The sequence below is a fragment of the Pteronotus mesoamericanus genome, unplaced genomic scaffold, assembly GCF_021234165.1.
Source record: "Pteronotus mesoamericanus isolate MK-2021 breed Mesoamerican mustached bat unplaced genomic scaffold, CSHL_Meso_final scaffold_371, whole genome shotgun sequence".
Classification (NCBI taxonomy): Eukaryota; Metazoa; Chordata; class Mammalia; order Chiroptera; family Mormoopidae; genus Pteronotus; species Pteronotus mesoamericanus.
Genome location: NW_026555314.1, coordinates 2,793,535 through 2,808,940, shown reverse-complemented (window position 1 = coordinate 2,808,940; position 15,406 = coordinate 2,793,535). Strand labels below are relative to the sequence as shown.

The window sequence follows — 15,406 nt, the reverse complement described above, 5'->3', positions numbered from 1 at the left end:
AGGGTGAGGACAGAGGGGAGCTGGTCCCTCCGCGTCCTGGCCCAAGCTGCAGGCTTGGGAGTATGGGTGGGTGAAAGGCCCAGGGCCAGGCCAGTCCCTCAGCCTCCTCGGGGCAGGGTGGAGCGCCCCTCAGGAAGCACCGGGCACCCTGCCCCTGCGTGGGATAGGCCCGTGGTCAGGCCCACCTCCGGCAGGAAATCCCCCCGCCCGCGCCGACGCCGCTTAAGGTGGACCAGCAGCGTTGCAGAGCCGGCGAGGGGTGGGCGGGACCAGCTGGGCAGCGGGTGCAGCGCCTCTGGGAGGCTGAGAACTCGATCAAGCGCCACAGCCTCTTCAGTGAGCACCAGCAAGTGTCCCTCCGTCCGTGGCCGTGTGTGACACAGCGGCCATCTCCTCAAGCCAAGCTGGCAGAGGCCCTGGGGTTTCTTGGCCTGTAGGCCCCTCCTTGCCGGTAGGTGGGCCTTCTCAAGGCCCCAGCTTCGAAGGCTGCGGGCTTTGAGCTGCTATAAAGGAACCCTGGGATGGGTGCCAGACCGCGGCGTTAAGGCAGCTTGACAGCAGATACGGTGTTGTGCTTTGTCCCACAACAGCTAGTTGTAGCCTCTGACCACTGCAGGAGGCCCAGAGCGTGGGGGACTAGCTGAGATGGCGTCTGGGGCAGCAGGGTGGATTCAGAGTGCAAAGGTGAACAAAGGAGAGACCCTACCTGGAGCAGACCTCTCATCATGGCTGTCTGAGATGACATAACCCTGTGGTGGCCTAATAAGACAAACAGGCCCTCGGGACAGGGGACACCCCTCCAGCCAAATCGTTCCCTACCTCAGCTTCACCCTTGTTCATGCCTTTCTGCAGCCCCTACACAGGATACCACCGCCCCTCCTTCTGGTAACGGCCTGGACACCCAATGACTCACCCGCTGCACCCAGAGCGGGGCTCTGCTCTGTGTAGGGGTGCCTGGACAGCTGAAAGCTGTGGAATGCCAAATGCTGGTCATGGGGAAAAAGGCGCTCATGCCTCTTTGCTGAAGTGCCTGCAGACCTTCTGGGCAGAGCGGGTCCCGGGTGGGGTGGACCCGGCAAGGTCACAGCCCAGAAATTAAGTTCCCAGAAAAAGGACAGCAGAGCTTCGCGACCACCACCCACCCCAGGCCCGCCCCAGCGATGAAAAGGTCATAGGTCACCTCACATCTCTTCATACCCAGTACCCATAGCTCCTTAATTCTGGGTTATCATCACCACCTCTGTGCCACAGGGATTCTACCTGAAAATACACGGGCTGGGGGCATCAGGTTCTGGGGATTAAAGGAAACCTACTGCGTCTTCACTTGCACTTGCACGTCTCCCGTTGCAGCACATTCTGCAGTTAACAGCTGCATCTTTAGATGGACTCTGGTCACAATACCACTCTGTCCTCCAGCAATTCTAAGGGGCCTTCCCAGCTTGGATATACATCTCTTCACCCAAGAGAAAGTCAGCCTGGGGTCTTACGTTAAGTGGGGAGTTAGCTTTTATTGGAGTCCAAAACAATGTTCAACATCTGTTCTATGCTAAAAGGGGTGTCTAACCACCCTTCCCCTTGAAGATCAAGCCCCTGGGACCTTTCACATAGTGCACCTGTCAGAGGCCTCACAAGGAAGAGACATCTGTCCTTCACAGCATCACAAGTCCAGTTCAAGAGAGGTGAGGTGTGCAAGCTTCGATGCCCCTCCTTGGGAGGGGAAAACCATTGCACCAACATTGACCTGTGCCCTGGGGCCTGAGGCTGCCAGGACATGCCCACTGGCGAGGGAAGTCTTCAGTTTTAGAACCAGAGTGGCTTCCTTTGGAGGTGCAATCCCCCAATTGACCAAGGACACAAAGTTTAAACTGGACAAACCACAGGACACACAGGGCCCAGCTGGTAGACTTAGCCATACTGTACAGCACCTCGATAGGTGTTAATGGCAAACAGCCACAGGAGGCATAAGTGTATCCACTCCAGGCCAGCCCAAATTTGCTCCTGCCCTGCCGGGAAGTGGGCAGACCACACACAGCTCCTCAGAGGTTATCTCCCCAGGAACACACCATCACAGGTGAGCCATGTGCTTTCAAGAACCCTTCTCTCCTACATGGGATGTCTACAGAGTCACCCTGTCTACAAGACAAACCCCCAAATAGCACTAACCCATTTGCATTCTTAAAAGCATCGTTTATTTAAAGCTATTGCAGATAGCCACGATTCCACCCAGATGGAGACGCTGGGAGAAAGCGGGTGAAGGATTGGTTTTCTCTGAGGGCAGCGGCAGGGCCAAGCCCTGCATCTGTACTGCGACCGCCTGGATGCGTGTGCTGCAGGACTGGTCCTCCCTGGCCGAGGGCTGACCGAAGATGGCCTGGGCCAAAGCCTGGCTGGAGTCTGCTTGGCCTCCTTGTACCAAAGCCAAGGAATTTGGTGGTCTTCCTTTCTCTTCCCCAAAGGCAAAAAAAAAAAGAGAAAAAGAAAAAAGAAAAAGAAAAAAAAAAGGTTCTACCCACTCCTCACCACAGGGCAAAGGCACCTAAGGCCCTCAGGAGACAGAGCCCCCAGCACCGATCTCCCCCAGCCCACCTGCCCCACTAGTCCCGGCTGGCCAACAGCCCCGCAGCCGCCCAAAGTCCAAAACAAGTATGACAAGCGGGGTCAGACCCAGAGTGCCACCCCAACACCCCGGGGCCAGCAGGAACCCACACTGCTGCCAGGACAGGGCCGGCGCACACATGGTCCTGCCCTCCATGAAGGTTTCCAATGTGTTGTTTATTCACTATTTTTGATGACTATAAATAAGTGTTTCCACTATGGAAAAGAAAGTTAGCACAGTACATTTTCATGACTGGGGAATGGATTTTCTGAAGTCATCTTCAAGAGGGCAAAAACTTAGAAAAAAAACACCTGAATGCTAGAATTCAGTTCTTTATATAAAGTCCCTTGTAAAAACAAAACAGAATAAAAACAAACCGAAAAGGGGCAGGGCAAATTGTTTTAAAAAAGGAAAAGAAGGAAGGAACAGAAAGCAAGGGCAGAGGACTCAGACTCATTGCTTCTCCTCGGCTTTTTCCTTGGTCTCCTCATCTTCAGACTCCTTGCTCTCCTCCTTCACTGAAAGAGCTTCTAGCTTTTCAGTCACCTTCTCAGCATTGTCGTTTTTGCCTGATCCTCCTAAAATACAGGGGACCACAGTAAGAAAGCAGAGAAGCGCCGTTCCCCGCAGCCCGTGCAGCAGACAGATGCACCTGGCTGCTGCTCTACTGTATGCCACTGGAGCCACCTACACACACACACACACGTGTGCCCAGGACCTCGGTGCGTCCACTCAGTTATGTCTGGTCGCTTGCTATGGCAGCCACTGTCAGGCCCTGAATAAGCAGGTGACCATGAGGACCTCTCGAAGCCCATTCAGCGTCTGCAGGACTCCCGTCAGACACTGTGACTTGACCACCTGCCCAAGTGCCACAAGGCCGGACCAGTGAGCACACTCTCGAGGCTTGGATGGCCAGCTCACTCCCCAGAAAGGATCGTGTCCCAGGGCAGCTGCGTCACCCTTGACAGGTCAAGGGAGTCACAGTACCCTGGAATGTTTCTGTGGCAGACGAAAAAAGCATCCGGCTGGGACTGCAGCCGGGTGCAGAGTGAGTCTGCAAGGAGGTCCCTGTCCATCAATACCACATTACCTTTCTTTTCTCTTTCTTCAATCTCTTTCCTGCATTCTTCAAACTTTGTCTTGAATTTCTGTGCATCTGTGGAAGGAAGAGAGACTTCCTCAGAACCTTAGTGAAGGGGACAAGGCCAATGAGTCTGAAGAGCTAGGACTCATAAAGGGCCCATCTCATGGCCATTCTGACCTAAGGACAAGCTGGGCCATCTAACGTGGCCCTGGGCCCACTTTTGCCTAGACCGTGCGGTGACTGTTTCCTGGATCCCTGCAGAGGCTAGTGGCTATGCTGGGCCGTCTCCTTCCATCTGACTCTGTAACAATTTGGGCACAGCAGCACAGTGTGGTGGCTTCATGCAACCAAGGGCCTGGGCCCTCCTCGTCAGGTACTCTGATCTCCACTCATGTTGAAAGTAGCCGCTGGACACGCCCCGTTCCTAGAGCAGAAGTGAGGTCCACTCAACATCACATGGTGAGCTACTAGGCCGCTGGACCCCAGCACCCAACCAATTTCTCCAGGGCCCACTGGGCACAGCTTTTGACAATCTGGGCTGGAAAGACACCCAAGCAGGGGAAAGGTCAGCCGGGGCCTGTGGATCTTAGCATAGCTCCTGCTGGCACCCAAGTGATGATGAGGAGAAACGAGCTGGCACAGCCTCCTCTGAGGTTAAGGGGGAAACCACTGCTCACGGACTCAGTCTCAGAGTGGCTTTGAGGGCGCGCAGCTTGGTTGCACTTAGATCCCTTCCTTGAGGGGCCACCAGACAGCAGGGCAGAAAGTCCCTACCACATCTTCCCAATTACCAACGATTCTCCCCAAAAAGCATTAGCATTTGTTTGCAATGAAACTGCTACAATGTAAAATAGGTGGCAGCAGTCAGGCCAGTCCATGGGCCCGCCCACCCACCATTCCGCTTACTTTCAGCATTGAGGAAGCGGATGGCCAGCAGCTCCGGCTTGGGGCGCTCGTCGGCAAAGTCGGCGTGGGTGTTCCAGACCCAGGCACGGTCACTGCCTGCATTTGGCTTCAGCTCCATCATTGGCGTAACTGCAGGAGAAGCCCCATGAGGACAGTGCCCGCTGCTACAGAGCCAGCTTACTACCCCTGGCCACCCACCATGGCTGCGGTCCTGGCCGCCAACCCAAGGTCCCACTTTGGTCAAAACAAGGATGATTTGGGACAATCTGGAATTTACCTAAACCTCTTTGTCTCTTAAAACCAGGACAATCCTAACTCTGGGAACAGGGTAGCCTGCTCCCTGACCATGAGGACAACTTAGTAAAGATCTCTAATCCCAATGCAGACAAGGGCTCCAAAGCCAATACAGCTGATCACACCCAGCCCCCACTACAGGCCCCAGACCTGGGACAGATGTGGGCACAATGCCAAGCAGATCCAGACCTTCCTGTGAAGGGCATCCATCACATGGCTGTGGCCACACCCAGCCACATCATCGGGGACCTGGCCCATTGGGAGGTGGGAGTCAGCAGAGAACCAAACTCTGGGAAGAAGGGTGATCACCCAGAAAGGTGGACAATCAAGCTAAGAAATCTAATCTTAGCCTTACACTATCCAGGGAGACCAACAGGGAGGCACAAGGCTACCAGAAGTGGGCACCAAGATCCTTGTAACATGGTCACATGCCACGGAAAGCACAGCCACGGCCTGTAAGCAAACCTACTCCATCTCCTCAGGCTCTATGCAAACCCAAGGGGAAGGGAACAAGGGAGACCAGCTCCCCAAAGAACAGAAGCACCCCCAGTGCCATGCCCAGCAGTACACCAGTGGCAGAGGTCTCTGGGCATATGGAGACCTCTGCCACTGAGCAACACATCATCATCATCATCATCATCATCATCATCATCATCACCCAACCCCTGCTCAGATGTCCAGCAAGCCTGTGTGCTGTGCAGGGTATGCACAGCCTTCTCCCACCACCAAACGCCCAGTCCATCAAGGGCCCATGGTGTGCACCCAGCCCAGGACCCACCTGCAACTCACATGCAAGTGACCCAGCAACCTGAAAAGACTTAAAAAAAAAAAAAAAAAAAAAATTAGAGGTCAGGAAGACCCCTGAGGAAGCAATTCAAATTGGGCTGGTGGGCAAGGACCAGGGCAGAGCAGAGAGGCTGGGACAGGGAGACTGGTGCAGAGGCTGCGTGGGGCAGAAGCAACTGTGATACAAAGACCCTCCCGCCCTCAGGGCCTCTGCAAGCCCATCCATCCTTGTGCATCACCCTTGAGGTCCATTCTACTCTGGTTCCTGCCAGCGGTCACCCCATGGGCACAGACAAAAGGCCCTGCCCTGTCAGACACACATTACACCAGAAATGCAGCACGGCCCGGGATCAGGAACAAAACCCAGGACCCAGTGGCTTCCGAAAACACACATACTCAAAGCGCTGCATGACAGGCCAGCTGCCAAAAGACTGATGTGGCCCAGAGCCTACTGTCACCTCCTCACAGGCCAGGCCTCACATGGCCAATCCTAAGACACCCACACCTCACTGAGCCCAGGGCTAATGAATCACACAAGCCCAAGGGCCTCCACCAGCCCCACCCATTTCTGCGCAGCTTCATGGGCGCCTAAGTAAGAGGCAGCCACCTTCTCCCCACCCCATTCCAACCCCAAGTCCCCCTCAGGGGACACTACATGGGGACAGGACACACCAAAGGGTGGGAAGACTGACACCCAGGCACCCCACACACAGATGCACACGAGCACACACAAACGCACTCACACGCCCTCAGGCGGAGCCTGGTTCCGAGCCCACACTGGGGCTCTGCATCCATCCCCCTTGGTCCCGCCTGCCCAGACTCCACACCCCTGTGCGCTGTAAGCTTCTCTGCAGGTCTGCTCTGAGTTCTGAGGCACGTGGGAAAACCTCATTTCCTATTTTAAATTAAAAAAACACACCGTAAGCATGCACTGCAGGTACCAGTACACTCCTGGGTTCCCAGTGCAGCCCTGAAAGCAGGCTGCCCAAGGTCTGAAACTGTCCCAGTGCAGAATGTGGGGACTCAGGATGCACACACACACACCCGGGAGGTCACCTACTATAGTGGTTGGCGCATATCTTCAAGGTCTTGTCCCTCCTCATGAGGAGACGAATGGTCCCTTTTTCCTTATGCTTTAGGAGCTTGACGTCACCGGTGCCTCGTTCTTTCCATTCTGGGAGATCGTTCTCTGAGGCAAATCGGAACAGCTTTGCCCGCCTTCAAATAAAGCCATTAATTAAAAACTTAGATACACAAAAAAGGTAACAGATAAATCAAACACTTGTTTGGAAAAAAAAAACAACAACTTATTTTCTGGGCGTTAAACAAATGACCGTATCTTTGTATTCTAAAAACTACAAGCCAAAATGTCACCAAAAGAGCAAAACAAACAAACAAATTCGAAGTTTTACCTTGACAAAAAGAACAAAAAGATTTCTACAGCGCAACGTTTTTCTAACAGAAAAACCTGACCCCTCAGCAAAGTAGCTCACCTGAGTCTGCTGGGCGTGTCTGCGAACACTGTGCAGGGGCTTCCGGTGCCCATAGGGACACAGGCAGCATGTTCTCACACGGACATCTCCAGGACTTTGACCTAGAGCCCTAAGGGCCCAGATACAAAGGCCTGGCTAGCTGGCCTCACTTCCCTCAGGAAAAGCCTGTGACAAGGACTCCAGGAGTACCCTGCCCCGCTGCCCCATACCCCCGGCCGCAGGGACAAGGAGGTGACAGTAGCAGCACCACCAGCCATCCTCACTCTTGGGAGGAGCCAACCCCTGGCTACAGCATCATTTCTTGGCCAAGCAGAGACCTGGAGAACAAGTGTCTTCAGGAAGATGCCCACCACCTTCTGAAACCAAAGGGGAACATGCATTTCTCCTTTCTAGGCCCTTGGGAGTTGTGGGTAAGTGGTCTCCCCAGGCTCCCTTCCTTAGAGGGAGGGTCCCAGTGTTGGTGATTGCTTCTGCTCCCCTGCCCCCATCTGAAGCAAAGCACTTTAACGATAACCCGGTATCCCGGATAGGTTGGAGGGGGGCAGAGAGTTCCACAAGCTTGGACAGGGCAACACTACAACCTATTCCTATGAATGTGTAGCATTTCCTACAATTCTGAGCTTAGTCAACAGGCAACAGTCCACAGGCCACACCTTGTCACAGACATCTCAGCAACACATTGCTGAAGTAGGCACTGCTTCAAAACACTGCCCCCCCCAAACAATTTAAAAAACAAAAACAAAAACAACCGGCCCTATAGCTTCTCCCTGAAGGCACCAAGAAGCACATTTAGAATAATTTTTAAAAAGTAATCTCAGTATACCACCACCCACTTTTCTTTGTAACACCATGCACTGCTTTGTGCACTAAAAACAATGATCAGGGATTCACAAGCTTCAGACTGCCAAAACCTATGGCAGGGAAAAAAAGATAGTAATAAAAGATGAAAGATAGTAATAATGGTAAACTCCCGCTCAACCAGAAAGAGAGGGGCCGTGGGAATCGGCGGGGCTTGGGGAGGTGCGCCTTTGTAGAAGAGGAGCCGTGACAGGATACCAAGGAGTGCCCGTGTCCTCCACGGCACTGGCCACGGGGCGGCAGGGGCACCCGGTAGTAAGTTACCTAATGAGTGGGTTCTAATAGGAGCCTTGATTTCCACATGGAATTAGTCATCACACAATTCCAGGCCCTTTCTTCAGCCGCAGCCCAATTAAAGGTCAGGCCAAGGCTTTAGCACCCATAAAAACCAGTTTCCGCCTTAAACTAGACATTCTATTTCTGATTCAAGATTAGCTTACATTTTGAAAAGCTCCTCTTCATCTTCTTCCAGCGTTTTAATTTCTTGCTCAGGAAGAGAAACTATAGGCTCAAACTGGGGGTCATGGTTGGACTCATCTGCATTCTCAGTGGAGGTGTCGTGGTCCTCATGGTTGTCCTATGGAGGGAGGGGCACAGAGTTGAACGATGGCAGTGGGCCTGGCCGGCTCGCCAGTTCCCACAGTGGGCATCCTTACCAGTGAAGAGCCTCACCCCAATGGCCACAGCCTTAATCTCTTGCTTTGGGGTGTGCTAGGAAAGTTCTGCGTGTCTGCCCAGCTCAGCGAGATACACTGGGCTTCAGCACCCTCTCCCAGATGCATCCAGCACATCTCACTGGGGCTCCTAAAACGCACCCACCTATTAACCCAGTGGCTGGGGAGAAACTGCCCCATTTCTTTGAGCCTAGGGGTCCTCATCTGTAAAACGTGGATAAGGATACTGCCAAGTTTAGACTATAATAGACACAATGGATTGAAGAGGACAATGTTGCGCTTAAAAGCAAAAAGCAACCCTTTGAGTTTTTACTGCTTGAGAAAAATGTGTGCATTTCCTTACTAGGAGAGAAAGTTGCGAATGCCAGCTTTTATAAGGAAATCACAGTTCTGTCAGCAACTTTATCTTCGTTAGGAAATTAAGTCCAAAAGAATCATACAAATAAGAGCCACAAAATTCTGATCCAATGTAGAGAATTATAGAGCACAAAGGATCTTATTTTAGGTTCAAGTCGTATAGTACACGTGGCTTAGTAATCTACAAAACAGTAAGAAATCTGGACACTTCTTTACCAGACTCAAGCCGAAAAAGAAAAGATAAGCCTTCGCTGCTTTCCTTCCTTGCACAGCACTGCGGCTCCGCCGCGGCCAGCTCAGCAGAGCAGACACCCGCTGCCAACAAAGCCGCCCCCACCCTGGGTTGGCGCGTCCAGGACCCCACTGGAACGCGAGAGCTTCCGCCGCAGAGGCCTGTGGCGGTTCGAGACCAGGACAGAATGAATGAAGTGCTGCGTAGACGACGGGAGGGAGGGATGCGAGGTCTTGGTGGGAAGCCCGCAAGTGGGCCGAGCCGGAGGAAATCAGCCGCCAGCCCTGCGTCCTAAGCGTGCAGTGAAGTGAACACGGGACCAAGAAGCTTGGGCAGTCGGGCCGCCCCAAGGTCGCGCGGGCGCCCCGCAGCCCCCAGGCCCGAGCCCCTAGGTCCCGCGTGTCTCAGCCCCAAAGGTCTCCAGCCCCCAGGCCGCAGTCCGCACAGCCCGACCCCGCGCCACCGAGACGCACCACAGAGACCCACAAGCGCCGAGACCGCAGGCCAGCGGGGGTTGGCGGCGACTGCGCGGGCCGCCCACGTGGCCGCCGATAGCCGCCTCGGGCCCCCAGCCCCCGCCCAGTACCCGCCTGGGCCCAGCCGCACCTTGGCGGCCGCCATGGCGGCGCGGCGGCGGCGGCTCGGCTGGCTTGGTCGTCGCTGGCTCCGGGGCCTCTCGGCGGCTACTCGTAGCTCCTTCGCTCCGCGTCTGGCGCCAGCGCCTCCCGCCCGCCCGCTCTTCCCTCCGCCCCGCGACCCGAACCCTGACCTCTGACCCCAGCGGCGGGAAACGCGCCGCGATTCAAAACCAGTGCAGCTTTATTGGCTCAGGCAACGGACACACTCATTGTCCGGCCCGCCCCGCGCTTCCCGCCAAAACGCCCGCGGCGCATGCCCGGCCCTCCCGGCAGCCCGGGGAGCGTGCGCTCCCGGCGGCCCTCGCGCGCACTTCCGCCCCACGGCCCCGCGCGGTCCTCGTGCTCGCGACAGCGGGAGCCAGACGCCAGCGTCGGAGCCGGCGCGCAGCGATGACGTAATTGTAGGCCAAAATGGTAGAGGTGCACCGCCTGGTCTGCACGCGCTGACTGTCGGGACAGCGACCGGCGAGACGACTGTTTGGCGCGGGGCCTTGGCTGGCGGGCGGTGCACCCCACGCCGGAGACCGGGACCTGAGCATTGAGGGTTCGAGTCCCGCCCCCGGTTCGGAGCCGGGGGGCGGCCTCGGCGCCAAGCCCGCGCTTTGAGACCCTCCCCTGCGCCCGGCCCAGGGGCTCGTGGGGGTCTCAGTCAAGGCAGCGGACTTAATGGACGATGAATGACAAGCTTGACGACGAGGTAAAGTGAAGGGAGATCCTGGCGAGAGGCGCGGGCCGGAGATGGCAGACTTCATGGAAGGGGACGAAGATGGGGACGCGGTGGGAAACCCCTGGGGATGGGGGGTGAGATAGGCGAGGAAGAGAGTTCAGGCTGAGGATAGAAAGGCGTGGGGCTGCTTGTGGATTGCACTAGAAAGTTTGGATGTGGAGCGGGAAAGCCCGGGCGCTGAGTCCAACCTTCATCCCAGCCCTTACCTGTCTTCACACAGGGCCTGGGGGCAATGGAGGGCTGCGGCCAGGACAGCAGCAGTGCCCTGGGCATCTCTGTAGCCCCAGCCCCTCACGAGGAGGAGGAACAGGGAGGTGGGGCAGCTACAGAGTCAGGGCCTCAGCCTGGGCTCTACAGCTACATCAGGGACGACTTGTTCACTTCGGAGATCTTCAAGTTGGAGCTACAGAACGTGCCACGCCACGCCAGCTTCAGTGATGTCCGGCGCTTTCTGGGCCGCTTTGGCCTACAGCCCCATAAGACCAAACTCTTTGGCCAACCTCCATGCGCCTTTGTGACATTCCGCAGTGCCGCTGAGCGGGACAAGGCCTTGCGTGTGCTGCATGGTGCCCTCTGGAAGGGCCGCCCTCTCAGTGTGCGCCTGGCCAAGCCCAAGGCTGATCCCATGGCCAGGAAGAGACAGCGTGAGGATGAGGGTGAGACGCCAGCCACATGCGTGGCCGATGTAGTGACTCCTCTTTGGACTGTGCCCTATGCTGAGCAACTTGATCGTAAGCGGCTGGAGTGTGAACAGGTGCTGCAGAAGCTCGCCAAGTGAGTGTGGACCCAGTCAACCCCTTGACACCGAACTCTGTTCAGCTCCATGCTTGCTCAGTCCCACCTGTGCTCTGTACAGACAGGTTTGGCTTCTGCACAGGCTCTTGGGGAGCTAGACAGTAAGACTTGTGTTATCAGTAGGGATAATGAGGCCCAGGGGAAAGGCCCAGGCACCTGGGCATTTGGAGAATAGCTGGAGATGGGTTGGGGGCAGTGGGCTGAGTCTAACCCTGGTCCCACCTCACTCTGTAGGGAAATTGGGAAAACCAACCGTGCCCTGCTGCCCTGGCTGCTCTCGCAGAGGCACAAGCACAACAAAGCCTGCTGCCCGCTGGAGGGGATCAGGCCGTCGCCCCAGCAGGTCAGGCCCGCAAACCTTTACCCCATGCTCTTAAAGAAGCTGTCGTCACTCATCCTTCTTCCTGCTTTGCATTTACTACTCATATTGGTCCCAAGACTGCTAGTTGTTGTCAGCCTTGTCCCCAGGATTGCCACGTTCTGTGGAGGATCTGGGGCATCTCACACATTGCCATATCCCACTCACTCACTATGGTTCCCTCCACGCACAAGTAGTGGAATGCAGGGTAAGCCCAGCTGTGTCTCTCTGCCTCCTTCTGCCCACCCTGCAGACCGAGTATCGTAACAAGTGTGAGTTTCTGGTGGGAGTCGGGGTGGACGGGAAGGACAACACTGTCGGCTGCCGGCTAGGAAAGTACAAGGGCGGGACATGTGCTGTTGCGGCCCCCTTTGACACCGTGCACATCCCTGAGGCCACCAAGCAGGTGGTGAAGGCCTTCCAGGAATTTATCCGGTGAGGATTTGTGGCCGGGCCAAGGGCTCTGGGCTCTGGGATATTGTGAGATGACCTGGTGGCAGAGAGCCTGCGTCCTGCCAGTGGTGGGGGAGGGAAGGGCCCTACGATTATGGCCTGGTGGGTGTGGCTGAGGGAGAAAGTAGGGAGGCTGGTCACCTAGTTCTGGTCAGCAGATGCTGGGGACTCAGGACTGCTCATGGCTCCCACAGGTCTACTCCTTACTCGGCATATGACCCAGAGACGTATTCGGGCCACTGGAAGCAGCTGACCGTGCGCACCAGCCGCCGTGGCCAAGCCATGGCCATTGCCTACTTCCATCCTCAGGTCTCAGTTTAGGAGGGTGTCCTGGCCAGAGTGGGCTGCATGCAACACAGCCTTACAGGGCTTTTTCTACTGCTTCCTCCAGAAACTGAGCCCCGAAGAGCTGGTAGGGCTGAAGGCCTCTTTGGCACAGTACTTCCTTGTGGGGCCAGGCAAAGCCAGTGGGGTGACCTGCCTCTACTTCGTGGAGGAAGGACAGCGGTAAGGAGCTTGGGTGGGAGGATGGGGTGGGTCCTTTCAAGGGCCGATAATACTGACGGGCCCCACCACCCACAGAAAGACTCCCAGCCAAGAGGGCCTGCCCCTGGAGCATGTGGCTGGGGACCGGTACATCCATGAAGACCTGCTGGGGTTAACCTTCCAGATCTCCCCTCATGCCTTCTTCCAGGTAGCCCAGAGTTCCCTGGGGGTCATAAAGACACAAGGAAGGAGGCCTGATGTGATACCAGGACATAACTGGGACAGTGGGCTAGGGTGGTGACAAGTTGTTATCACGCAGAGGTCTGGGGGAGAACATTCAGGCAGGGGAGCTGCAAGGGCAGTAGGGTAGGAAGGAAGCTGTCTAGACTGACTAGACCTTTGTGACAACACTGTTGGAGAGCCATATGTGGGAAATGGGAGTTGCGGTGGCACTAAGGCTCTGGCGTGAGCTCTGGTGAAGTCTTCCATGCCTGACGCTGCCGGGTGGGGGGGTGGAGGGTGATCCCGCACATCCATTAGAAGTCCATGAGTTGGGAGGAAGCAGGGTCAGCATCAAGGCGCTTCTACAGCCAGGGCCCTGGGTGAGGTTGCCCAGCATCTTGTGGATGGAGAGGCAATGGCAGGACTAGCCCTGGGGTGCTCAGGCTGTTAGAGGAGGGGAAGGGATGGGACCAGGAGCCCTAGAAAGAGGGTGAGTGAGTGTGGGACTAGGCCAGCCGTCTCGGAGCAGAGGGCATGCCCCAGGGAGTGCAGGTACTTGGCTGGGGCTACAGGAGGGAAGGCTAGGGTGGTGGGGCTGCTTTGGCATCCCGGATGGTGCTGCCCACCCTCCAGGTGAACAGCCCAGCTGCTGAGGTGCTCTACACAGTCATCCAAGACTGGGCCCAGCTGGACTCAGAGAGCACAGTGCTGGATGTGTGCTGTGGCACCGGCACCATCGGCCTGGCCCTGGCCCGGGTAAGCCCTCCTGCCCCAGCGGAGGATGCCCTCTCCCTACCCCACCCTTGTGTTACCCCCACTTTGTGGCCAACCCCCCCGTCTGTCCCATATCCTCTTTTACTCCCCCACAAGGCCTCCTGCTACTCTCCTCCCCAAGAAGCTCCTGGGGTGGTGCGGAGCACCATCAGCCTGTGCCCTTTCCTTAATTCAGAAAGTGAAGAGAGTTGTGGGGATTGAGCTGTGCCAGGAGGCTGTGGAGGATGCCCGGGTGAACGCCCACAACAATGGTGAGAGCCAGGGCGCCACACAGCAGGCAGTCACCCCTGCTTTGCACCTCAGGACAGCACCTGGAACCCACCACAGACTTCTCAGGCGATAAGGGGGATGGGAAGTGTGTAGACGGGACAGGTTCCCCTAGTGTGCACCCAGTGTGCCTGGGACTCCCTGGTGGGGAGGGTGAGCAAGCTGCCTGGCCAGTGAGTTTTCCTAAGGCACCTCCGGTCAGGGATCTCAGGATACCAGGCAGGTGAGCAGGCCCTGTGGGGCGTCCAGGTCCCACCGGGGTTGCTGTGCCTCCTACAGAGTTGAGCAACGTCGACTTCCACTGCGGGAGGGCCGAGGACCTGGTGCCTGCGCTGGTGAGCAAACTGGCCTCCCAGCAGCTCACTGCCATCCTGGACCCACCCCGTGCCGGCCTGCGTGAGTAGCCTCCGCCTGGGGGTAGTACAGGGAGGAAGAGGGCGCTGACATCCAGGTGGTGCACCAGGCTGTGCAGCCTCAGGCTTGATGTCCATACCCACGGGGCCTCCATCTCCTCTTTGAGGTGGGGACGCTCTCCTGAGAAGTCTGCCTCCTCAGATTCCAAAGTGATCCTGGCCATCCGCAGAGCTGAGAATCTCAAGCGTCTCCTGTATGTCTCCTGCAACCCCCGGGCGGCCATGGGCAACTTTGTAGAGTGAGTGTTAGGTGTGGTCTGGGGTGGCATGAGGCCAGCACCCAGCCTCATAACCCCTAGAGGAGCCCCAGCCACCCGACTGACCTTGACTGCTCTCTTCCCGCCATAGCCTCTGCAGAGCCCCATCTAACCGGGTAAAGGGCACCCCTTTCCGACCAATCAAGGCTGTGGCCGTGGACCTGTTCCCGCAAACCCCACACTGCGAGATGCTCATCTTGTTCGAGAGGGTGGAGCACCCCAATGGCACAGAGACTCTGGAGCCCCAGGACCCTCCAGCCCAGCACTCACCAGGGCCCCTTGGTGATATGCAGCAGGAAGCTGGGCACCCCCCCTCCTTCCTAGGCTCTGGAGCAGTAGAAGCCAGCCCTTCCAGAAGAGGGTCCAGTCTGCATCATGGGCAGAAGCCAAGCAGCTCAAGTTCTTGCCTCACCCCAACATGCCCAGGGCCGTAACCAACAGGGCATAAGACCCAGTTGTCCTGCCTAGGACATTCCCGTCTCTGGGCTGTAGGTTCCTGCACCCTGCAGGCACATTATGTGAACACAAATCTATTCTTTTTGGACCATTTAGACTGCAATGGCCTGAATAAACAACTGCTGAACTACTACTGTTTCTGTGATTAAGAACCCAGAGCTTTGAGACACAGGTCCCTCTGCCCCTCACTGTAGGTGCAGTGGGGCAGAACCAGGAGGGACCCTGGAGGGTAAGCATGTGACTCAGCCCTGGGAATAGCCAAGAGGTGACCCAGCTGGAG

The 15,406-nt window shown here is 56.5% G+C and overlaps 2 protein-coding genes and 1 non-coding gene across 4 annotated transcripts; 1 reads left to right on the top strand and 2 right to left on the bottom strand.

The window, feature by feature from the left end:
• Positions 1-2,618: 2,618 nt before the first annotated feature.
• RANBP1 (RAN binding protein 1) lies at positions 2,619-10,009 on the bottom strand. The gene is made up of 6 exons (XM_054592667.1): positions 9,887-10,009; positions 8,458-8,594; positions 6,727-6,884; positions 4,587-4,715; positions 3,687-3,752; positions 2,619-3,174 (listed from the first exon to the last, which is right to left on the bottom strand). Exons 1-6 carry the CDS (start codon positions 9,899-9,901, stop codon positions 3,050-3,052), a joined length of 630 nt encoding a protein of 209 aa, XP_054448642.1. The 5' UTR covers positions 9,902-10,009; the 3' UTR covers positions 2,619-3,049.
• Positions 3,529-3,654, bottom strand: LOC129086395 (small nucleolar RNA SNORA77). The gene has a single exon (XR_008530805.1). It is a non-coding gene; the product is annotated as a small nucleolar RNA SNORA77 (small nucleolar RNA).
• A 275-nt stretch (positions 10,010-10,284) lies between the features above and the next one.
• On the top strand, positions 10,285-15,232 carry TRMT2A (tRNA methyltransferase 2 homolog A). 2 transcript variants are annotated; one of them, XM_054592666.1, is made up of 12 exons: positions 10,285-10,615; positions 10,866-11,419; positions 11,675-11,783; positions 12,052-12,233; positions 12,446-12,560; positions 12,643-12,758; positions 12,834-12,945; positions 13,593-13,715; positions 13,909-13,984; positions 14,280-14,396; positions 14,556-14,663; positions 14,762-14,896. In XM_054592666.1, the coding sequence occupies exons 1-11, from the start codon at positions 10,592-10,594 to the stop codon at positions 14,654-14,656; spliced, it is 1,629 nt and encodes a 542-aa protein (XP_054448641.1). In that variant the 5' UTR covers positions 10,285-10,591; the 3' UTR covers positions 14,657-14,663; positions 14,762-14,896. The 2 variants fall into 2 exon arrangements, with proteins under 2 accessions (XP_054448641.1, XP_054448640.1); XM_054592665.1 differs by having other exon boundaries at positions 10,287-10,615; positions 14,556-14,652; positions 14,762-15,232.
• Positions 15,233-15,406: the final 174 nt, after the last annotated feature.

What these genes read in the sequence shown, in the direction of transcription:
- RANBP1 (XM_054592667.1), bottom strand. An exon ending in GATATGCGCCAACCACTATA is followed by an intron (nt 4,716 to 6,726) that starts GTAGGTGACCTC and finishes CTTCTCCTGCAG; the next exon opens with TTACGCCAATGATGGAGCTG. An exon ending in TGAAGAAAGAGAAAAGAAAG is followed by an intron (nt 3,175 to 3,686) that starts GTAATGTGGTAT and finishes CCTGTATTTTAG; the next exon opens with GAGGATCAGGCAAAAACGAC.
- TRMT2A (XM_054592665.1), top strand. Translation starts at nt 10,592, where the DNA reads ATGAATGACAAGCTTGACGACGAG. An exon ending in ATGACAAGCTTGACGACGAG is followed by an intron (nt 10,616 to 10,865) that starts GTAAAGTGAAGG and finishes GTCTTCACACAG; the next exon opens with GGCCTGGGGGCAATGGAGGG. An exon ending in TCGGCCTGGCCCTGGCCCGG is followed by an intron (nt 13,716 to 13,908) that starts GTAAGCCCTCCT and finishes TCCTTAATTCAG; the next exon opens with AAAGTGAAGAGAGTTGTGGG.